The following is a 20,133-nucleotide window of genomic DNA, read 5'->3' as shown; positions in this document are numbered from 1 at the left end:
GTTTTTTGACATTTTGTTCTAAATTCATGTATTTTCTACATTCTGTGATAAGAAATACTTTTTTCTTTTTCTTTTTCTCTTTTAAAGAAACATACGTATAACAAGGATGAGGCTTGGACACGCAGGACTGAACGCATCAGTATTTATTACTGGACTACATGAGAATGGTTTCCGTGAGTATTGTGGGGAAAAGGAAACAGTAAAGCAGGTAATATGTTAAAAATATGACGAAGAAAGAAAGGAATTTATCAGAATCTTAAATAAAAAGGGAAATAAGGATTTGGAGTTCTTGTTAGGATATGAGTTTACTAAAGATAAAATACATTTATAGTACATGAAAAAGCTACGACAGACTGTCGCAAACGGGTTCTCTTACGACAGCCGTGTGGACTTCAGATGCCGTAAAGTGATTTGTCTCTACACACATGGGTAAGTGTGGAAACGTGTTTCATCGTTTTGTTGAACAACGAAATTTTCTCTTTTTTGGATACGAAATGCTCCAATATTGTATATGTGTAACGTTTCTTAGACTACATGCCTGTCAGTAGTCTAAAGCTACTGTATAAGTCACTGTAGAAGCGTAAATCGCCGTTACTCGGTTCTTCGCGAGGAGTTATTACGACACGAGATCTCGACACGAGTCTCTGATAAAAGCACACGTGTAACTTTTCAGCTTCTAGAGTTACAATATACTATATAATCAAACAAAGCTAATTAATAATTTGCAGTCCAGTATGGAGACCAAACCGAAAAAGAAGTCGTTTTCGCCCAGAGACGGGAAGAAACCATCATTCAAGCCGAAAGGTAACTACTTCTTCTAGTCTTGTTTTTTATATCATGCAGTAAAGATCTCTAACTTGACTTCATTTTCAGGTTTGTATTTGTGAATGTAAAGAATCCACAGTGCAGCAGGCTTGTATTGACTGATATATGTCTATAATGTGTTAATATATGTTTGTGTTTATCAGGTAAACCAGGAGGAAAACCTCAGGGCAAACGACCATTCAAACCTCACAACACTGACAAAGCAAAGAGCTTTAAAAGATCAGCTGGAGATGGAGGACCGCGGAAATTCAACAGAAAACCAGCAGATGGAAAGTTCACAAAGAAGAGAAAACACCCTGGAAGCAAAGATGAAGAAGGTACAAACATCAGGATGATGTGTCCTGAAGCGCCCTGTTTGAGAGACATTATTAACAGTGTGTCGTGTGCTTCTTCATGTACTGATTCATCAAAAGCACTTTCTTTGACAGGCCCTGAAGGGAAGAAACCTAAATGGGGTGAATTCAAACAAAAGAAGAAAGAGTTGAAGCAGAATCGCCAGCAGAACGAGAAAAAAGAGAGTTACCAGATTGTCAGCAGAGCAAAGCAAGTGTGGGAGATTGTAAGACGGTAAGCATTTCTGTTTATTGCAAGTGAGAATTTGGTATATGGGTGTTTCTTCAGTTTGGGGCATTTTAAGCCCATTCGACCCTGTAGAAAATTAACTGAGAAAAAGCTGATAAAATACTAAACTCTCAGCAGCTACTTTGTTTTTAACCATCATAAACAATTGTCATTTCCATCTAGGGTTGCTAAGAGGTGAAACATTTCCAGAAACTTTCCAAAAATCCCTGGAAAATTCCAAAATTTCTCGAATGTTTCCGAAATTTTTGACATTTTCCACCTTTTTTGCAACCACATTTCTGTCGCTTTTCAAGTTACAGTTCATTCTGTGTTGGAAATGAATAATAAACACATATACGTTCAATGAATAATAGTTAAGAATCGCAGCTTGATAGGAAATGATGCAGCATAGAAATATTGCTCATAAGTAATATTTGTTTGTAATGTTTGTTTCTTAGTGCATCACATCTCATTTCATCTCAAGCTTTTTCACTTTCCCTGTCTGTTAGTACAGTCTTCTTGGAAACCAAGTTTTTGACAGTAAATATTGAAATGGTTTATGTGTTTGGCACTTTCTATAAAATACATTTTTTAAATTTCATTATTAATAAACAAATGCATAAAATAATTTCAAGACACTTCTAATAACAAAAAGAAGTCACAATAATTTAGTTTGAATAAGCAAAAGATGCCATCGCTTCTAACAAATAAACAAAAATAATTCTAACAAGGACATAATTGCAAAGGTTGCACTCATACAATGTGTTTTGTGAAATACAGGAAAGACTGTGACAAGCAAAAAAGGGTCAAACTGATGAAAGAACTACAGACTCTTGTGAAGGGCAAAATTAAAACAGTAAGTGAAGATTATTTATGCTCTGAGTATTCACTGTTTGTAGTGATCTGGCAGTATTTTACTGTAAAACACTGTTGTGCTCGTCTTTTGTTCACTAGATTGCCTTTGCTCATGATTCCACGCGAGTGCTTCAGTGTTTTATTCAGTTCGGCAGTGACCAGCAGAGACAGGAGGTCTTCGAGGAACTCAAAGGTCAGTCTTCTCATCAGTTCAGTGAACCTGAAGTTGTGTGACGTGATCGTCTCTCATCATACTCTCTACCTGGATGTTTGTCTTTCTAGAGCACATCGTGGAGTTGAGTAAATCGAAATATGCTAGAAACATTGTGAAAAAGTTTCTAATGTATGGGTAAGTCACGTCCATATTTCAGGAAATTATAATGCAGTAATTCTGAAAAACATGGGTTGAATCACATTCTTCTCTAAAAGTGTTTGACTCCGAATGATGAATGTGTTTTTCTGATTCCTCCTGTAGGAGTAAACAGCAGGTGGGGGCAGTGATGTCGGCTTTTAAAGGGAACGTCAGACAGATGCTCAGGCACTCCGAGGCGTCTTCAGTAGTCGAGTACGCTTACAACGACAAGGCCATCCTGTCCCAGAGACTCATGCTCACCGAGGAGCTCTACGGAAACACATTCCAAGTCTGCAAGGTACTCCAGCTCGAGCTGCTGGCTTCATGAAGAACATGACAAGATCAGTGTTTGGTGTCTGCAGTGATGGTGAGAGCGTTTTCTGTTATTCAGTCCTCAGTTTGTCCAACGCTAGAGAAGGTTTTGGAAGCAAATCCAGAGAAGTTAGACGGCATCATGGATGAAATGAAGCAGATCCTCACACCCATGGCTCAGAAGTGAGTAACTTTTAAAGCTGGCTATTAGGAGTTGTACTATTTCTTTGTCTTTCTACAGTAACACATTTTTCAGTTTCCTTTCATAACTGTCCTCAGTTTACTGGAGACTTATTTTCTAGTCGCTCAAATCTCTACCAGCTAACAGTTTTTTAACTGTCTCAGTACATAGCCTCCTACTGCCCATCTGTGCCTGTATGTGATGATATAGAATAATTTCTGCGTGTATTAATGCGTTCCGCTCCCTCTGTAGGGAGGCCGTCATCAAACACTCGTTGGTCCACAAAGTTTTTCTGGACTTCTTTGAGCACGCTCCAGCCAAACAGAGAACGGTGAGTGTTGTGACCAGCGGTGAGCACTCGTCTGATTCCTGTTGTTTCTGTCTAAAGTCTGTTTGTGTGTGTCCTTCAGGAGATGATCGAGTCCATCAGAGAGGCGGTGGTGTACATGGCACACACACATGATGGAGCCAGAGTCACCATGCACTGTTTATGGCACGGCACACCCAAGGCTAGCTCTCCTTTAGACATGCTGTTTTAGACAATTCAGGATCGCTAGTGTTTGCTGTTAGTGTGACGTGTTTTATGTCTTTTTACAGGACCGAAAAGTTATAGTAAAAACATTGAAATCATACATTGCCAAATTTGCAATGGTAAGCTGCCTTTCTTATCTGTACAGTCTATGAATGGGTGAATCTCACAGTAGTCTGGATTATATGTATATATATATATATATATATATATATATATATGTATATATATATATATATATATATATATATATATATATATATATATATATATATATATATATATACACACATCTTTTACTGCCCAGTTTATTCCGTGAAAATACATTAAGCTGATCAAATATAACAGTAAAAACATTTAAGTTTTTAACAAAAATATTTTCTTTTTTTTCTGTATTTTTACATTTTGGATTTTTTTTTTTCAATTGCAGAGATTGGGGGAATTTATTATATCATTTCTGCTTTCATTAGATTTTTTTTCCGGGGGTAATATGACCAGACATATAATTGACACATTTTGTGAGATTCACCTAAATAATGCATTGTGACGTTTCAGTCCATCCAATGTTTTAAGGCAGTAAGAATAAGACATTGATGTATTTTCAGGGTGAATATGCTCATCTTGTACTATTGGCTGCATTCGATTGCATTGATGACACCAAGTTGGTTAAACAAATCATCATCTCAGTAAGTGCGCTCTAGTTTTCTCTTTATTAGTTGGTGGTTTATATGTTATTTATTATTATTTCTAATATTTGGATGATTAAAGACATTTTTTTGTCTTTTTTTGCTCACAGGAAATGTTAAGTTCCTTATCTGAAGTAATTGGCAATAAATCTGGTAAAAAGGTGTTGCTTTACCTGCTGAGCCCGAGAGACCCTGCCCATTTCTTACCTGAGATCATTCAGGTGCTTGAGAAAGGTGACGGCAACGCACACAGGTATGAGAAGATGTCCTCTTTTCTATTGACGTGTACTGCATTTGGGTCATAAGAGCCAACCACAGTGTCAGATGGAAAATAAAGGATGAAGAAGTGTACTACTGAGTGTGTCCTCCTACAGTAAGAAGGATGTGGCGATCCGGAGGAAGGAGCTGCTGGAGGCCGTGTCTCCTCCTCTGCTGAAGTACCTGTGTGAGAACGCTCAGTCTATGGTCATGGATAAAGCCTGCAGCGTGGCTGTGAGTGACATCCTGGGCGCCGCCATCGGAGATCTCAGACCTGCCATGGAGGCAGTGGCGGCTCTGGCAGCCGGACCCCTCACACCGGGAGGAGAAGATGGCCAGGTGACTCTTCTACAGCTCTCAAACCTAATGCTGGGAGATCTGCAGTACTGTCAGCAATACCAGCATTAGGGCTGTCGCGATAACCGCAATATTGTAATACCGCGCTATTGACAAGCAAACCGCAGAGGAAAGATAGCAACTGCAGTGTTCAGTTTTTTTTTTTTTTCTTTCTCTCGCCGCCTTGTTTTTTCAATTTGTCACTGTGCATTGTGTTAAATTAATGATACAATATGGTTCCGACTGTAATTTTCTCGCGAGCCGTTGTAGCTTTATGGTGCTTTGTTTGTTTTGAATAGGCTGGCTGAAACGATGGGAGGCACTCGATCTCGTCCCAAAACCTAATGTCACGTCGCCAGTTTGGGAAGATTTTGGCTTTCAACCCAATGAAAAGGGCGAGCCAGCTAATTTAGATAAGCCGATATGCAAAATTTGCTGCAAAAAGGTTCCTGTGACGCAGCAATACATCTAATTTGAGGTCATCGGGACATTCTAAAACGCTTAACGTGAAAAACGCTTAACATGGTTTAATGTACTAATACAGTGATATTAACAAACCAAACACACTAAACATCATATTAATAAAGTATACTATCTACAAAAAATCAGATGATCCCTGAATATGAATTCAACGCGTTTAATAACACGTTAAGCCTTTTCCTCTCATAGAAAACCATCATAAGGCTTAACGTGTTATTAAACGACTTGCATTCATATTCAGGGCTCATCTGTTTTTTGTTTTTTTTTTATACATCGAATACTTTATTAGTATAATGTTTAGTGAGTTTGGTTTTTAAAAATCACTGTCTTAGTACATTAAGTGTTTTCTTATAACGGTTTTCTCCATCCATCCATCCATCCATCCAGGCGTAACGTGTTATTAAACGAGTTGCATTGAAATTCAGGGCTGATCTGATTTTTATAGATAATATACTTTATTAGTATGATTTTTAGTGAGTTTGGTCTGTTAATATCACTGTCTTAGTACATTAAGCCATGTTAAGTGTTTTTCACGGTAAGCGTCCAGCACAGCTGCCCCCTCAAGCATCAGGTCGCGGAGCAACATCAAAAAGAAAAGCTGAGACCAGCCGACAGTTAGGAGTAGCTGAAGCCTTTGCGAAATCTGTAAAATACAGCCGTGAAAGTAACAGGCATACCTGCAGAAGTCACGGACAACCTCCGCGTCAGTCCCCATACCCAAGAGAGCGTGAGCAGATAACGAGGAGTGCATCGACTCCAACGTGAATCCACTGTCCTGGTGGGCCAGTGGTGGCGCGATAATCAGTCTAGAATTCCGCTGCTGTCCAAAGTCGCGCGCAAATACGTGTAATACATGTTAGAACTCTATGATTTCTTTAAAAAAAATTTATTGGAAAACACATGTTCTTGTTGCTGTTTGGCATTTAACAATAAACAAAAATGTTTTAGGACCCACTTTATATTAAGTGGCCTGAACTACTATGTACTTACATTTTAATTAATAATTTAGTACAATGTACTTATTGTGTACATACATGTTTTTACATTGTACTTATATTTAAAAAAAAACTACGTGTAATTACATCTGTATTTAATTTCTGTAATTACATTTATAATTACACTGTTGACCCATACTTTACACCTTAACCCAGGGGTTTTCAAACTGTGGGTCGCGACCCACTTGTGGGTCACAGAATGGAACAAGGTGGGTCGCACAAAGTCACTTGGCTGCAGCTAAATTTGCGTTTCAATGACACACACACACACAGTTCAGTCTAGGGCTGCACGAAAGTGACGAGTGGGAACGGTGCGAGGCCGGTGGAGTGATTGGAATTGAGCGACACCTGCTCGACTCACCAGTCTCGAGAACCACGGAGGAGATCGGAAGGATACAAAAGAGGAGCGTCCGTCTCCCCGGCAACTCACTCCAGCCCACCGCCTCGAGCATCCTCCTTCGCCCTACTCGATGGCACTGCGGATTCACCTCAGTGCCGAGGGATCTTCGGCAGCGCGTCCCTCCTTCCTCCCAGGCTTCGGCACCAGTCTAACACATTAAAAACTTCTCAATCACGGGAAGGAGGAGGCGGGAACCGGGAACCCACTCGTCACAATGATATAGCCCACCAACATTAATAAGGACTGCAATATCCTTAGTGTGATTTTCGAATTGCAATTAAGTCCGCGTGCTTTGCGTGTTTTGAAGCGCGGGCGCGCACGAGTTGTAATAACAGTGAAGGTCTCAGAGCAATGTCATTAAAAGGTTCAATCGGTCCGCATTATTAAAAGAGAAAAACTTGCTCACTTCAATACACTATATTCCGCATGAGATTGCATACACCAGAAAACAAATGTTACGAAAACGGTTTCAGGTAGGCCATGTTCATTCATTTCTATCGTCCGTTTGAGCTCTGTGCACTTTTTTCGTTCGGGAAACGGTTTGTAAAAAGCATTTCACATGTACAGGGTGAGCAGTGCACAAACGCAGGGTTAATTGTAACACTACAAGATTTAAACATTTCCACATAACAAAATGCACAAAAAAATAATGCAATACTCCTTGACGTATCATCTCTTTTTAGAGAAAAATTTGCCAAAGTTCAGAAATCTTTTGAAGATATTGCTGAACATTAATTTAACCATTGCTAAAATAAATTTCTGCCTGAACTTAATGTCATCCAGTTTTTTTTTTTTTTGTTTATTTAAAACGAGACACATGTTTATTATTATTTTTTACCTATTTCACAATTATTTTAATCTCCAAACAGTTTTAGATAGTTCTGCTTTGCTTCTTATGCTTTTTCTAAAAAAAGTGTTGGATTGTGCTCCGTTCTCACCGACACACACGGAAGGATCGTGAATGCATTTTCTGCAACAAAACACAGCAGCGCAGATTACAGTTCACTGGAGTGAGCCTGTTTAACGTTTTTATGGACACTACATATTCTAAAGTCTGTAAACAAAAATTAAAACTTAAATATTAATAGTGATTTTTTTCAGGTGTAGGCCTACTCTAAAATAAAAAGTTTTTTTTTCTTAAATACTTCATTTCTGTCATCAAACTTTTAAGTAAGATTAGGCTTAAAGTAATATCAACCTTTTTTTTCCTCAAATATTGTGGTGGGTCATGAAATAGATTACACTTGTCTAGGTGGGTCGTGGAATGGAAAAGTTTGGGAACCACTGCCTTAACCCACCTTTAAACTTACCCATACCTCCAACCCTCTCCCTAACCTTACCCCTGTCCCACCTCAATAGCAGCAAAAGTGTTTTACAATACAATATGAACACAATAAGTACATTGTACTTATTTTTTTATGTAAGTACATAGTAGTTAAGGCCACCTAATATAAAGTGGGACCATGTTTTAAAACATGTCTCTCTCTGTCAGTTAAAATAGCAACAATATATGCTACATAACTCAACGATAGAGCTTTGTATGCAGCAAAATCAGGATAAATTAGGTATGTTAAAAAAAATGGCGGTAATACCGCATATCGCGCTATTGAGCCACCCATAATAACCTCAGGGGAAATTTCTTAACCGCGACAGCCCTAACCAGCATTAATGTCTTACTTTATAACAACATCTTCGTTTCAAAAAATGCTGGATACATTCATCACACAAAATGTTACAAACTAACAATGAAAAATACTTCTCAAAATATATGGACCACATCTCAAAAGATGATTAACTACTTGCTTATTAGCATGCATTATTAGTACTTTTAAAGAACATATTAATGCATTATTCTGCATGCCCATATGTTTGATCACTTATCCACCCCGTACATACGAAACTCAACAACTACTTCACTAACTATTAATATGCAGCAGATTAGTCCTAATTAATAATGAGAATCGGTCCCCTGTTCATTTTATTTAATGGACCTTAAGTAACGTGAACAAACAGTAAACAGTTGTATTTTTATTAACTAACATTTAAAAAGATGAATAAATACTCTAATAAATGTATTGCCCTTTGCTACCTAATGTTAGTTAATGCATTAACTAATGGGACTTTTCTAAAGTCTTTTTTCGTATAAATATTTGGAACATTACAGGTTTTTTTTTTTTCAAGCTAATGAATGAATAATTGTGTTTCCTGTAGCTTCATATGGCAGAGCACCCCGCTGGTCATCTGGTGTTGAAATGGTTGATCGAGCAGGATGCTAAGATGAAGGAGGCAGAGAGAGAAGGCAAGTACAGAAGGTCAAACCCTGACACACTCGCGTCACGGACTCACAGCTTTGGGCTAAAAAGCTTGATGGGAATTTTGAGGATACTTTTAATTTCCTTTTTAATTCTTAGAAGTAATTTTCTTTATGTACAGTACTAAAAACAAATTGAGCAGTGTCCCAATGTGAGCTGATGTTTTACATCATGTCCTGCCTTGTTTTATTCGCCAGAGCGTTTCTCCAGGATTCTTCTGCAGAAGGTCGGGCTGGAGAACCTCAAGACGTGGGCTTCAGTCAACCGTGGTGCCATTGTTCTTTGTTGGTAAGTTTATGACCTCCACAAATGAACGGATCTAAAAAATAACTAAATACACTCCCTTTTATGCTCTTTAGTATGATAGAAACTTGCTTTTTAATTGGTGGTTGTAAACATAGCACAGCAGCCATTGTTCTGTGAGCGCTGGTTAAATACACTGAGCACACACAGAAGATGTGCAGTCATTCATGTTTAAAGCCCCTACTTTAAAAAGCATCCAAAAGCGCTTATCCTGTGACATCCCAAGCTCTCTATCGCAGCAAATTTGCTGCTTTTCCATCAAGCTGTCTTTTAACGCACGATTATTAGCTGGAGGAATTCCTTACAGTGAGCTTTAGGTTAAGCACATCTTCCACATTCCTGCTTCATTATTCTGTGCTGTTGTCTGTATGCTAATAAAGGACTAAACTCTGGCTCCCAGCTGCCACTGAAGCAGACAAGCCCTTGAGTTACATGCTGCAAAGGATTATGGGTTCTTTCCACTCCCCGTCTCAGCCTCGGTCTTTGTGCATGACCTCTTATAATCTTCCTAAGACTTTAAGCAGTGAGAGATTTGTTTCTTTATATTTTTAGCCTGGACTGTTTGTTTATTCTGATGTCATTTTCCCACCAAATATATATAAAACTCAACCCCCTGCTGTATGCAGAGACACGTGTATCGTACGAGTGGATCTGTGCATTGGTTGATTTTATTTGATTGAAGTTTCAGCTGCTTGGTTTTCATTGTTTTCACAGCCTTCTCCAGAGTGCAGATGAAAGTGTTGCTGAAGAAGTGAAAGTCATGCTGAAATCCATCCTTCCTGAACTACAGAAGGTCCAGAACTCAAAAGGAGTTGAGGTTCTGCTGGAAAAGCTGGCCTGATCTGCCAAATCAGTTTTGTTTTGTTAGTTTATTCTTTCCTTTGGAATTTTAATTGAATTTATATACTGATGTATGTAAATACAGAACACTCACAAACATACCTGAACTTTCTTTTTTGATTTATTTTTATTTGTAATCTTATGAAACCATTCAAGAACATGTCCAGGTTATATTTCGCCTTAAAATGTATTCAAGACATTTTCGTGAAAATTAAGCAAATGATGTAGTAATGTGGATAGAAATGCTATTAATGCATGATTTTTTTTTTGTACAATTAATATATGCTGATTAAAAAAAGCAGGAAATGTGCTTAATTTTTATGAAATTGCCAACATGCAATAAAATCATAAGACGTATGTTTCGTTTTATAATTGTTTTGATTTTTGAGGTGAAATACAATCCAGACTTTTCTCTCTGAGATTTGTTCATAAAGTGTTCCAATTTCATGCAGATTCTGAATGTCTTACTTTTAAAGAATATTTTAGGTCAGCTAGTATTTAAATAATAATAGTAATAATAAAACCTTTCTTTTAAAGAAAAAAAGGATAGTTTCACCTCAAAATAAAAATTCTAGACATAAAATAAAAAGGTATTTTTGAATATGGAGGCATGTATGCATGCTTGAAAATTAATTTTGTTGCCCTACTCTACTTCCATCTGTCCTTGGGACTTCAATGATCCCCAAGGATTAATCTTTCATGGATTATCAATGCCTGCATGAACATGCTTTTCAGAGTGAATTACATTGTAGTTACATTCTTATGGATGTCACAATGGCCACCTTTTATTAAGTTAACAAGTTTGGGCATGGTGCGTAATTGTCACATAACACAAAGCTATTATAGTGAGGATGACGGTTCTGAATTTCTTTTAAAGCACTGTATGTTGTTTGCAAAATAGCCCTGCCAATACAGAAGTTCATCAAATCTCTTTGCAATCTGTCCTGCTCAGAGAGCTTCCACAGGAAACCAGTTGATGTAAATCATAAATTGGCTTTTCTTTATTAAAACTTCACACATGTCTATACAAAATTATATATATATATATATATATATATATATATATATATGTATTGAAACGGAGCTTGTGCTCAGCCAAATGTTAAAACCTTCAACTAATTATTTGAAGTAGTGTTTGTCTACCCTGGATAACTTCCTTTTAACATTACCCATAATATTAGCAATGGTTATTTTTAATGACACTGTTATAAAAAAAAAAAAAAAGATTCCTTAAATTAATAGCACTAAACAAATGATCTCGTACAATTAAATTGTGCCAATGCAAGTATTTATTAATGGCATCCTTGTTAGGGCAACCTAAATGCATTGATTCGTTTAAAGAAATTACTTTTGTTTATAGTACAAAAGTTCCTAAATATGATTGTATCCAGCAGTACAAAAGCAAGCAGTGGCTAATTTGTTTGAAGACCGTTACTTAATCGGTCTAGTCAGTATGAATTTTTTGAAAAGAAGTCCACCAAGTCCATGAATTAAAAATCAGTTCACTTGTGGAAAGAGTAGGTCAGCACCTGGCAACCTAAAAACATTCTGAAAACTTCTTTGCAGCCCTTTTCACAAACCTCACTTTCCCGCGATTCTTTAGAGAGGAGGTGTATTCATAGGCTTTCAGCTTTGAATAGTAGTCTGAGAATTTATTGAACAGGATGGAGATTGGCATGCCGTTGAGAATAATTCCAAATGAGATGCACGCAAATGCAAAAATCCTGCCCAGAGCAGTCTCTGGAAACATGTCGCCATAGCCCACAGTGGAGATGCTCACCTGTGGAAGGAATGCATGAGGAATACTTGAGTGTGCAAGTATAATTACACAGTTGGCAAGTGACGCACTGCTGTATTCCAATTGGACTTATCACAGATGTGAGGAAGCATTTGATAGCATTACAACAGAAAGACTCCAGGCAGTATGGCTCTGACAGTACTTTACAGAAAGAAAAATTTATATGAAATAAAAAAAATTGGAAATATACCTTGTATATACAATCATAATCTTAGAAGTTCTGAGACGGCCCTACTGCAGGACACAAGATCCAGGGGGTGAGGTTGGATCCAGATCCAACTGCTCCCACCTTCCATATCCCTAAACCTACCATCTCCACCGCCTGGATGGATCTTGCGTACTGCAGTAAGAGGCCACTGGAAGTTTTTAGAGGGCCATGTACATCCCAGAGTATACAGGTCATCATCCAGTAGCATGATGTATGTACTAAAGCATCACTGCATTATCACTTGATACAATCGCTTAGGACTACTTATACAAGGAATAAACTTGAAAAAAAAAAAACATACTTACAGCTGCCCACCACCATGCATGTGGAATACTGGTGAAGTTTGTTTGAGGCATATCATGCTCTACGGTATACACCATGGCAGAGAAGGTGAAAATTCCCATTGCAATGAAGAGGAAAAGACAGCCCACTTGTTGGTAACATTGACGGAGTGTGAAGCCAAAGGCTCGAAGTCCAGTTGAGTGTCGTGCTAGTTTTAGGATACGAAATATTCTCATGAGACGCATGATGCGGAGAACTTGCCCCACTTTACCAACCCGTCCTACGGTCTCAATATCGCTACCATGCTTCCCATAGTCTTCATTCTCGAAACACTCTAGGGCCATCTGAAGATATAATGGAAGGATTGCAATCAGGTCCACAGCATTTAGCACGCTCCTTCCAAAGTGTTTGAGATCAGGTGTGGACACTAGCCGGAGCAGATATTCCATCGTAAAAAATGCAATGCACAAAGTCTCAACATACTCACAGTAGGTCTTCCCGCTCAGCTGGCCGGTGGTCGTCTTGTATTGCATTCCCTCAACCGTATTGAGAGTCATAGCCACGAGTGATACCAGCACGAAGAAACTGGATGCCACTGCCATGAGCTTGGCTATGACTGAAGAGAAGGGCTTCTCCATCATGTTCCAGATGAGGAAACGTGTATGACCGAAAGCCATATCCTGAAACAAGTCCTCATGCTCCTCAGTTTCCACCTCTGCCTCAAGTTCCCGTTGTATCTTCAGCTGTTCATTGAGTTCATCTTGCCGTTCCTCGAACGAAATGCGACAGCAGCGATGGGTGTTCTTGATACGAACACCCCAGTAGTTGATCTCCTCCAAAAAATTGCGTGGGCACAATTCATCTTTAATCCAGAGAACTCCAGTCCTATAGAAGTTGAAGATGTTGTGGAAGATGTCTGGATCCCTGTCAAAGAAAAACTCATTGTTCTGGACCGTGTAATCATCACAGAGGTCAAGTTTCCTGTTGTGGTCAGTATACGTTGCTAGTCGTCCAATTCTTGTCTTGGGATATTTTGCTGCTACCCTGTAAGAGATCTGGTAGACCTTGCCTCCAACGTTGATGTTCAGCATGTAATTTTTATTTTTAGAGGAAAGTTTACTAGGAGTCGACATCAGTCTATCCTCTTCTTCGTCATAATACTCTGCATAGATGTCATATATATCCTTACTTAATTCCTGCATCGAATTCCATGGTTTTACCCATTTGTGTTGACCGAAAGGAAGCTCAGAGTCCTCTGGATCCTTGGGAGCAAGGAATGTGACCCCAAGTTTATAGTTAGGGAAAAGGCTTCGCCTCCTGCCTTTAAGCTTGTTCATGGTGCCAGCGTCCTCTCAGCTTGGCAGATGCACAGGTTACTGGGGGTGTAGATGCATTAGATGCCTCTAATACCTCAGAGACAGACCCGAGCAACAAGGAATCAGCATCGCCTAATATTGCTGACAGCGAGAATCTGAGTGCTTAAACCTTTAAATACTATGATCCTCTTCCAGACTCTTTACCAACCCTGATGTCTTTCATTGCTGTACATTCACCAACCTCCAGCAGAATATGAGGATATTACACCATCTGGCTTGTAAACCACAGCCACACTGGTTCTCAACTCTGGTCCAGGGGACCCACTGCGCTGCAGATTTTGTATGTCTGTCTTATACGACACACAGTTAATTGAGCTTTCTCCTAATGATCTGAATCAAGTGTGTCGAATAAGGAAGACCTACAAAATGTATGGTGGGTCCCGAGGACTGAAAATGAGGATCACTGATCTACTAGTCTTTTGACATACACTACACCAAAAAACGTGAAATATGCATGAGAGCCATTTTGCAAAGGGATGTGACACATTAACCACACACTTTTGTTTGTTTGTTTGTTTTTAAACAAAATAACTCTTCCCCCCTTGCAGACATTATTTTCTCTGATGATGTGTACTTGGACTAGGGCAGGGCATTAAAACCTCCCCTTCATCAACCCTTCATTCACATGAGATCCCAGCAATACCAAATGCCAACAATCCAATGAAATGCAGATGGTGAAAATTAAGTCCTTCATCATTTTTTCTTGTTCGAGAAGCTGCTCCACTCGGATATACATCACAATAGGAAAGAAAAGCTACTGGAGAGTTCAGAAGTTGTAACAAGTGTTTTTTTTTGTTGTTGGAATAAAGTGACGTTAGGCAGTTTAACTTCTCTCTAACTTCCAAAGACAGGACCCAATTTTTATTTCTGGTATGAAAAAATAAAAAAAGCAAACACATTAAGCCAGGAGCACATTGTATTATCTACGATTATACCTCTGATTCACATCACGGCCAAGACTTCGGTCAGAGCCATCAACCCGCTCAAAGCAAATTTCAGACACTTTTCATAGGTTAATATTTATCACAAATGCAATGGCCATTGTGAAGGTCATAAGACTGCTGAATTTGCCGTACAAGAGGAGAAATCTTTTATAGTCCCTGTAATCAGTCTCAGACAGCAAAATTGTACTGTGAACTCATCTGTAATTGATGTTACACCTGCAGATTTCAGCACGTTCGTGCTGCCACTGTGAATTTGCAGTTATAAATATCAGTTTGCATCATGATTAATTGACACCAACTCACAATGTTGGTGCTTAAGGAAAGTCTAAAGTTAACTAGTAATTCTGGAATTGATGGTAATTGCATGAGTGCATATAAATGCTATCATTCTGATCTCAGTGTAACATTACGTACAGGCAACCAGAGTTTGAGTACGCCTCAAATCCTGCCATTACCCTAGCATCAAACAAGCGTATAAAAAAATTAAATATTCAATACGCAAGGTTCACTTACATTTTGACCAATAAAGAAACTTTAAACTTTAATTTTATTTTAGGTTTGTAAATGTTTCCTTTTCACAATACAGAGCATTTTTGTGTCCCCTGTACACTGTTATAAAAGGTCACAGAAACGGCACACAAACATACAAAATACATTTTCCTCTACCCTGGTACAGTGCCCAACCATAGCAAAATTGTCTCAGTCAAATGTATACAATCTTATTTACAGAGGAACATTTGATCAAAGTGCTTGAGGAATCCTGATGATGTTTTCCAGAGAGTGATATATACAATGTTTTACAAATGTTGTAACCGCACTTTTTTCCTAGAGCTTTTTTAAACCCAGAAAGACACACAAACCTTCATAATAATGCATCTCTGGGAAATAATGTTCAATAGGAAAACAGAAAGAAAAAACGTACATCTTAAAGACCTGGCCATCTAAAATACGCATTTTCATTTAAATATTTCAAGCATCCACACACAGTACTGGCCATCTATAATCTGCGTTCTGGGTCTCCAGCTATGCCGTCATCCTTGGAAGTAGGAATTAAGGCTGTTGAATCATCTTGGGGCTGTTATGGTGAATGTGAAGGTAAAAACTCAGGCCATGCTCAGTGTGAGCAGAGGGCAAATATTTTCTCCTACCACAAATGACATACTCTTATTGAAAAGAAAAAAAAAGGAAACTTGTAAATGCACTTTAGAAGGCAGCTAGTTGTGAAACCGTTGAAACGGCAGCAGTTGCCATTGGTGCCAAGTGGCTAATAAATAAACTGAAGCATTATGGGTGCTTCGGTTATGACAAGTCATCTTCTGTGTTTACCATTGAAATCTGCAAGAAGACAAAAAAAAAATTAAAGGGGCCGTTGGGAAAACTAAGCATCTGACAAAATGAAATCAGTGTCTGGCATAAAATAACTGCATTATGGTATAGCAGAGATCCATATTTCTAATGTTCGTAACAATGAGGTAGATGACAAATCTATGGTTTCACTAATCTGAAACCACAGATAATGATTATGCATTACTCACAGCAGGGTATGTGTGGCCTACAGAAGCACCGTGTCTGCTGATATCAATATTGAGGTCTTCCTCTGTGGTCTTCAGATATACTGGATTATCGAAGTTCATGCTCTTTTTATTTTTGATCTGCCAGTTGCGCCACATTAAGTAACCACCCACCGCAGCCATTGCTAATAACACTGCAGGCAAAGAACAATGAATTGAATAATTCTATAACAACTTGACAGTAGGTACAGTGAAAATGTTCCAGCAAATACGTAAAAGTCACATCATAAAGAAAAATGTCCTGACTAAAGCGTTTTTCTTTCCTTTGTGACATGCCCAAACTTCCTGTTTTGATATTTTAGTTTACCTAAAGATTAGTCAACTTTTAGAACTACACTCACTTACAGATGACTCTGAAGCTAAAATGCATCGAAAACAGAATGATTTCTTGAGGTCTATAAATTGTTTCAATTTAAATTAAAACCAAACACAGATGTTTAGATCTTTAACACAACTGTGAACAACATATTACAGAAGCAATGTACTTACACACAGGTAGAACAGCCCAGGCAGCATCAGATCCTTTGGCAGATGAATTTACTTCATGTATCGAGGTGCTTATATTTACTTCTGATGGTTTAAAGAAAAAAGGATGAAAAATGTAAGCGTAAAAGACTATACAAAAAACTATATAGAGGGTCAGCAAAGCAAAATAATCTTTGAGTAATGGTGTAAATTAAGTTTGGATATGAGGGTGTGAGCAGACAAGCAGTAACAAAAGGATGAATGGAATTTCTTAAACATATTAGATCTACTGTTTCCAGTCTTTTTGTTTAGAATGGGTAGGTTTTTCTATTCTAAATGGCAGTGTTAAAGACAGATTTCATTTCAGATTTAGATTCAAATATATTGGAGGCAACTAGGCCTTACCAGCCCGAACTGGTTCAGAGGCAACCTTCGACATTGCAGATGCTTTAAAACAAAATTTTGTTTATGAGTATAAACACTGGAGGCTTCCTTTCCATTTTTCACATAATGTATTAGCATTTTCTTCATCAAGATGCATGCTACAAATAATCCAACGAAAGTCAATGATATACAGTAGGTTAAAGTAGAACAATCAGTAGACTTACAGTAGTCATCTAGAGTTTTAAGCAGCAGATCTCAGTTGCTACCAGTAGAAATTCAAGAAATTCAGAAATATTTAAATACCTCACAATATGTGTTCCCAAAATCTCTCAGTAGAGATTTTAACAAGTTAGCCATCACACCTAGGGATGCACCGATATGAACATTTTGGCCGATACCGATAACTGATCATAATTTAAATATGAAAGCCAATAACCAATATGTTGGCTGATAAATCTAAATCCACATTTTTACATAATTTTTGAGAGCCTGATTACCAAAAACGTCTCATCATTAATAGGCAGTAAAAACTTCAACAAAGCAGCCTTACAAATAAATAAAATAATGGTTAAATAATGGAAACAAGTTACTGGACATTACTTGCGTGTAAAAAAAAAAATTAGGCAATAAGGTGATGGAGTGTGTTGAAAGAGGTCCAGCATGTAAGGACTATAGCCAGAGATATGTCTTTATTAAGAGTATTTGGCATTTCCAATTAATGTAGCCCTGTTATTTTCTGGCTATTATTATTAGGTTACTTTTATTATTAAATTAATATTAATTAATTTGTTTCGCAGCAATTTACTAGCACATCACTGCATAACTGACACGCTGTGACTCGCAGCCTGTGAGGAAAATAAAAAAAATTAGGCTATTAGCTTAGGCTGCTACTCAATGAAAATGTTTTAAAAGTTTGCACGTTGCTTGTATGATATCCGATGGCTCGCCTTCACGGTTTAAAACAGAAGTAGGCCATTTCCAATATTGCAGTGCACCCGTGCTACAACCTGAATAGTCAAATGTGTCGCGGACACGCTCTTGGATCTTCCTGTAACTATGCGCTGAAACACGGCAAATAAACCTAAATAATCACAACTTTTTTATTACGGTAATATTCTCTTTATAATATTATGTTTATGACTATTCCCAAAGTTATTTATGTTGTGCATTGCTGTTCAATCTGTGTGTGCTAAAGCTGAAGAACTGAATGAACACCTAAACTGAAGTATAGTTAATGCTGTAAACTGCTGTTTTCCAGCAAACTGAAGCACTCAATTAACCCTCTATAGGCTAAAGCTTAACCAAACGCATTCTATATGAGAAAAATCTGTTTTATATGCATAAAAACAATATTACAACGTACAATTGCACAAGAGACTGTAAATGCACAAGTGAACTTAACTATGTTAGTCGTGTAGATCCGTTGTGGATGCCCTCTTCCCTTCACACGCTAAAAAGACGGTCGAACAAAGGTTCCCTTACATTATTTTACAGTAGCTAATAATCTCATTAGAATATGACAGACTTGCCCTGCACATGTTGCAGTTCACTGTTCATTTTCTTTTTCGAAGTGTTTCCAATTGATATTTCAAGCAATTAAAAACCATCATGGTGAACAGTGCGCATCTGAAGTGTCTCTGCAGGAAATAATGCATAATTTATCGGTTTCAAGATATCGGCCAAATTCTCTTATCAGATCGATAACGATAACAGAAAATTTACATTTATCGGCTGATATCGATATGGTGACATATATCGTGCATCCCTAATCACACCCATGCCTCAGCGCAGGCTTGAAGGAAATGTTAACATGTGCCGCTTCTACAGACTTCAGTTGTGAAGCTAACTATGGCGGGAAGCAAATCAAAACAAATCAATCTCCATGCACATGCAGTTAATATTCTAGTAACTGCTTTACCTTTGGGGTGACTGGGGTGAGGGGTCACCCTCCCTACATCTTGAGGTATAACTTTAAGTGCCTCTGTCATAAGAGAGCAATACAGAGCCACAGCAATAAAATTACATTCTAAGAATTAAGGAACGCGAGTCTAGCGTTGCAGTCAAAACATTGGCCAAAGATGACCATCAACAATGATTCGTGAATGACATAAAAATGGATGACACACACACACACACAAAATGTAACAAAGGAAATGAAAGCTTGATCAGCAATGCATTGATTTATGTTACAAAGAGATCATTACGTGCCTGGTCTGCAGCGCAAGCCATCTGAGGTGAGTGTTTGACCTTGCGGACAAACACAGGTGAATTTAGGAGAATGTTTGTTAACTTGTGGAGCTGGCAGGCACATGAAGGAACAGCCTCCATTCTCTATCTTCTCGTTACACCAGTTAGTCCCTGTTTTGAGAAGGCAACAAAACCTGGTTACTGCCAACATCTCTATACTATTCAAAATAAAATGAAAATTCTGTCAATAATTACTCACCCTTGTTCACCCTCAGGGCACAATTAGAGATTTTAAATTCAATCCGGGAGGTTTTTGTTCTTCCATTGACAGTAGGGCTGTGCAAAAAATTGAATGCGATTTTCATGTGCATCTTATCAGTAAAGGCACTCCTGTGATTAGTAGTATATCTCCAGCACGTGCGTTCAGGTCAGGATTGCCAGGTTTTCAAAACAAAACCCGTCCAATTACTTCTCAAAACTAGCCCAATCACATTTCATTCCGGGCGATAAAATAAAACATTTTTGGCAGGGTTCCCTTGGTAAAATTTGCATTTTATGGGCTAAACATCATGTTATTTGTATTGGGGTTGCTACGATCCGCGGACATTAAAAACAACTGCAGATTTGCCAACACTGGTTGGCCTGTACTACACAGAGCCATAGTTCACAGAAAATCCACACAAAATAGATTTC

At 38.2% G+C, this 20,133-nt stretch overlaps 3 protein-coding genes across 3 annotated transcripts in view; 1 reads left to right on the top strand and 2 right to left on the bottom strand.

Annotated features, from left to right (window-relative positions):
* The first annotated feature begins 353 nt into the window (after positions 1-353).
* Positions 354-10,324, top strand: pum3 (pumilio RNA-binding family member 3). Its single transcript, XM_059544509.1, has 17 exons — positions 354-429; positions 729-804; positions 969-1,142; positions 1,254-1,392; positions 2,167-2,242; positions 2,341-2,434; positions 2,524-2,590; positions 2,717-2,891; positions 2,985-3,088; positions 3,339-3,417; positions 3,497-3,595; positions 3,684-3,737; positions 4,221-4,301; positions 4,412-4,554; positions 4,676-4,898; positions 8,982-9,370; positions 10,100-10,324. Exons 2-16 carry the CDS (start codon positions 735-737, stop codon positions 9,207-9,209), a joined length of 1,806 nt encoding a protein of 601 aa, XP_059400492.1. The 5' UTR covers positions 354-429; positions 729-734; the 3' UTR covers positions 9,210-9,370; positions 10,100-10,324.
* A 1,172-nt stretch (positions 10,325-11,496) lies between these two features.
* On the bottom strand, positions 11,497-14,097 carry LOC132132196 (potassium voltage-gated channel subfamily V member 2-like). Its single transcript, XM_059544510.1, has 2 exons — positions 12,537-14,097; positions 11,497-12,005 (listed from the first exon to the last, which is right to left on the bottom strand). Exons 1-2 carry the CDS (start codon positions 13,848-13,850, stop codon positions 11,763-11,765), a joined length of 1,557 nt encoding a protein of 518 aa, XP_059400493.1. The 5' UTR covers positions 13,851-14,097; the 3' UTR covers positions 11,497-11,762.
* A 1,264-nt stretch (positions 14,098-15,361) lies between these two features.
* Positions 15,362-20,133, bottom strand: part of LOC132132958 (very low-density lipoprotein receptor-like) — a 28,645-nt gene continuing 23,873 nt past the window's right edge. The window contains exons 15-20 of the mRNA XM_059545584.1: positions 19,462-19,611; positions 19,172-19,234; positions 17,275-17,316; positions 16,894-16,974; positions 16,369-16,538; positions 15,362-16,168 (exon numbers count right to left, since the gene is read on the bottom strand). Coding sequence (XP_059401567.1) covers positions 16,133-16,168; positions 16,369-16,538; positions 16,894-16,974; positions 17,275-17,316; positions 19,172-19,234; positions 19,462-19,611 — 542 coding nt within the window. The 3' untranslated portion in view covers positions 15,362-16,132. The remainder of the gene's footprint in view (positions 16,169-16,368; positions 16,539-16,893; positions 16,975-17,274; positions 17,317-19,171; positions 19,235-19,461; positions 19,612-20,133) is intronic.

The sequence above is a fragment of the Carassius carassius genome, chromosome 49 (genome assembly GCF_963082965.1).
Source record: "Carassius carassius chromosome 49, fCarCar2.1, whole genome shotgun sequence".
Lineage (NCBI taxonomy): Eukaryota > Metazoa > Chordata > Actinopteri > Cypriniformes > Cyprinidae > Carassius > Carassius carassius.
Note: the sequence above shows the minus strand (reverse complement) of the source record. Positions and strands in the feature narration are given on the sequence as shown.

What these genes read in the sequence shown, in the direction of transcription:
- LOC132132196 (XM_059544510.1), bottom strand. Translation starts at nt 13,850, where the DNA reads ATGAACAAGCTTAAAGGCAGGAGGCGAAGCCTTTTCCCTAACTATAAA. An exon ending in ATGCATGGTGGTGGGCAGCT is followed by an intron (nt 12,006 to 12,536) that starts GTAAGTATGTTT and finishes TTCCTTCCACAG; the next exon opens with GTGAGCATCTCCACTGTGGG.
- pum3 (XM_059544509.1), top strand. Translation starts at nt 735, where the DNA reads ATGGAGACCAAACCGAAAAAGAAGTCGTTTTCGCCCAGAGACGGGAAG. An exon ending in AAAAAGTTTCTAATGTATGG is followed by an intron (nt 2,591 to 2,716) that starts GTAAGTCACGTC and finishes TTCCTCCTGTAG; the next exon opens with GAGTAAACAGCAGGTGGGGG. An exon ending in CTCCAGCCAAACAGAGAACG is followed by an intron (nt 3,418 to 3,496) that starts GTGAGTGTTGTG and finishes TGTGTCCTTCAG; the next exon opens with GAGATGATCGAGTCCATCAG.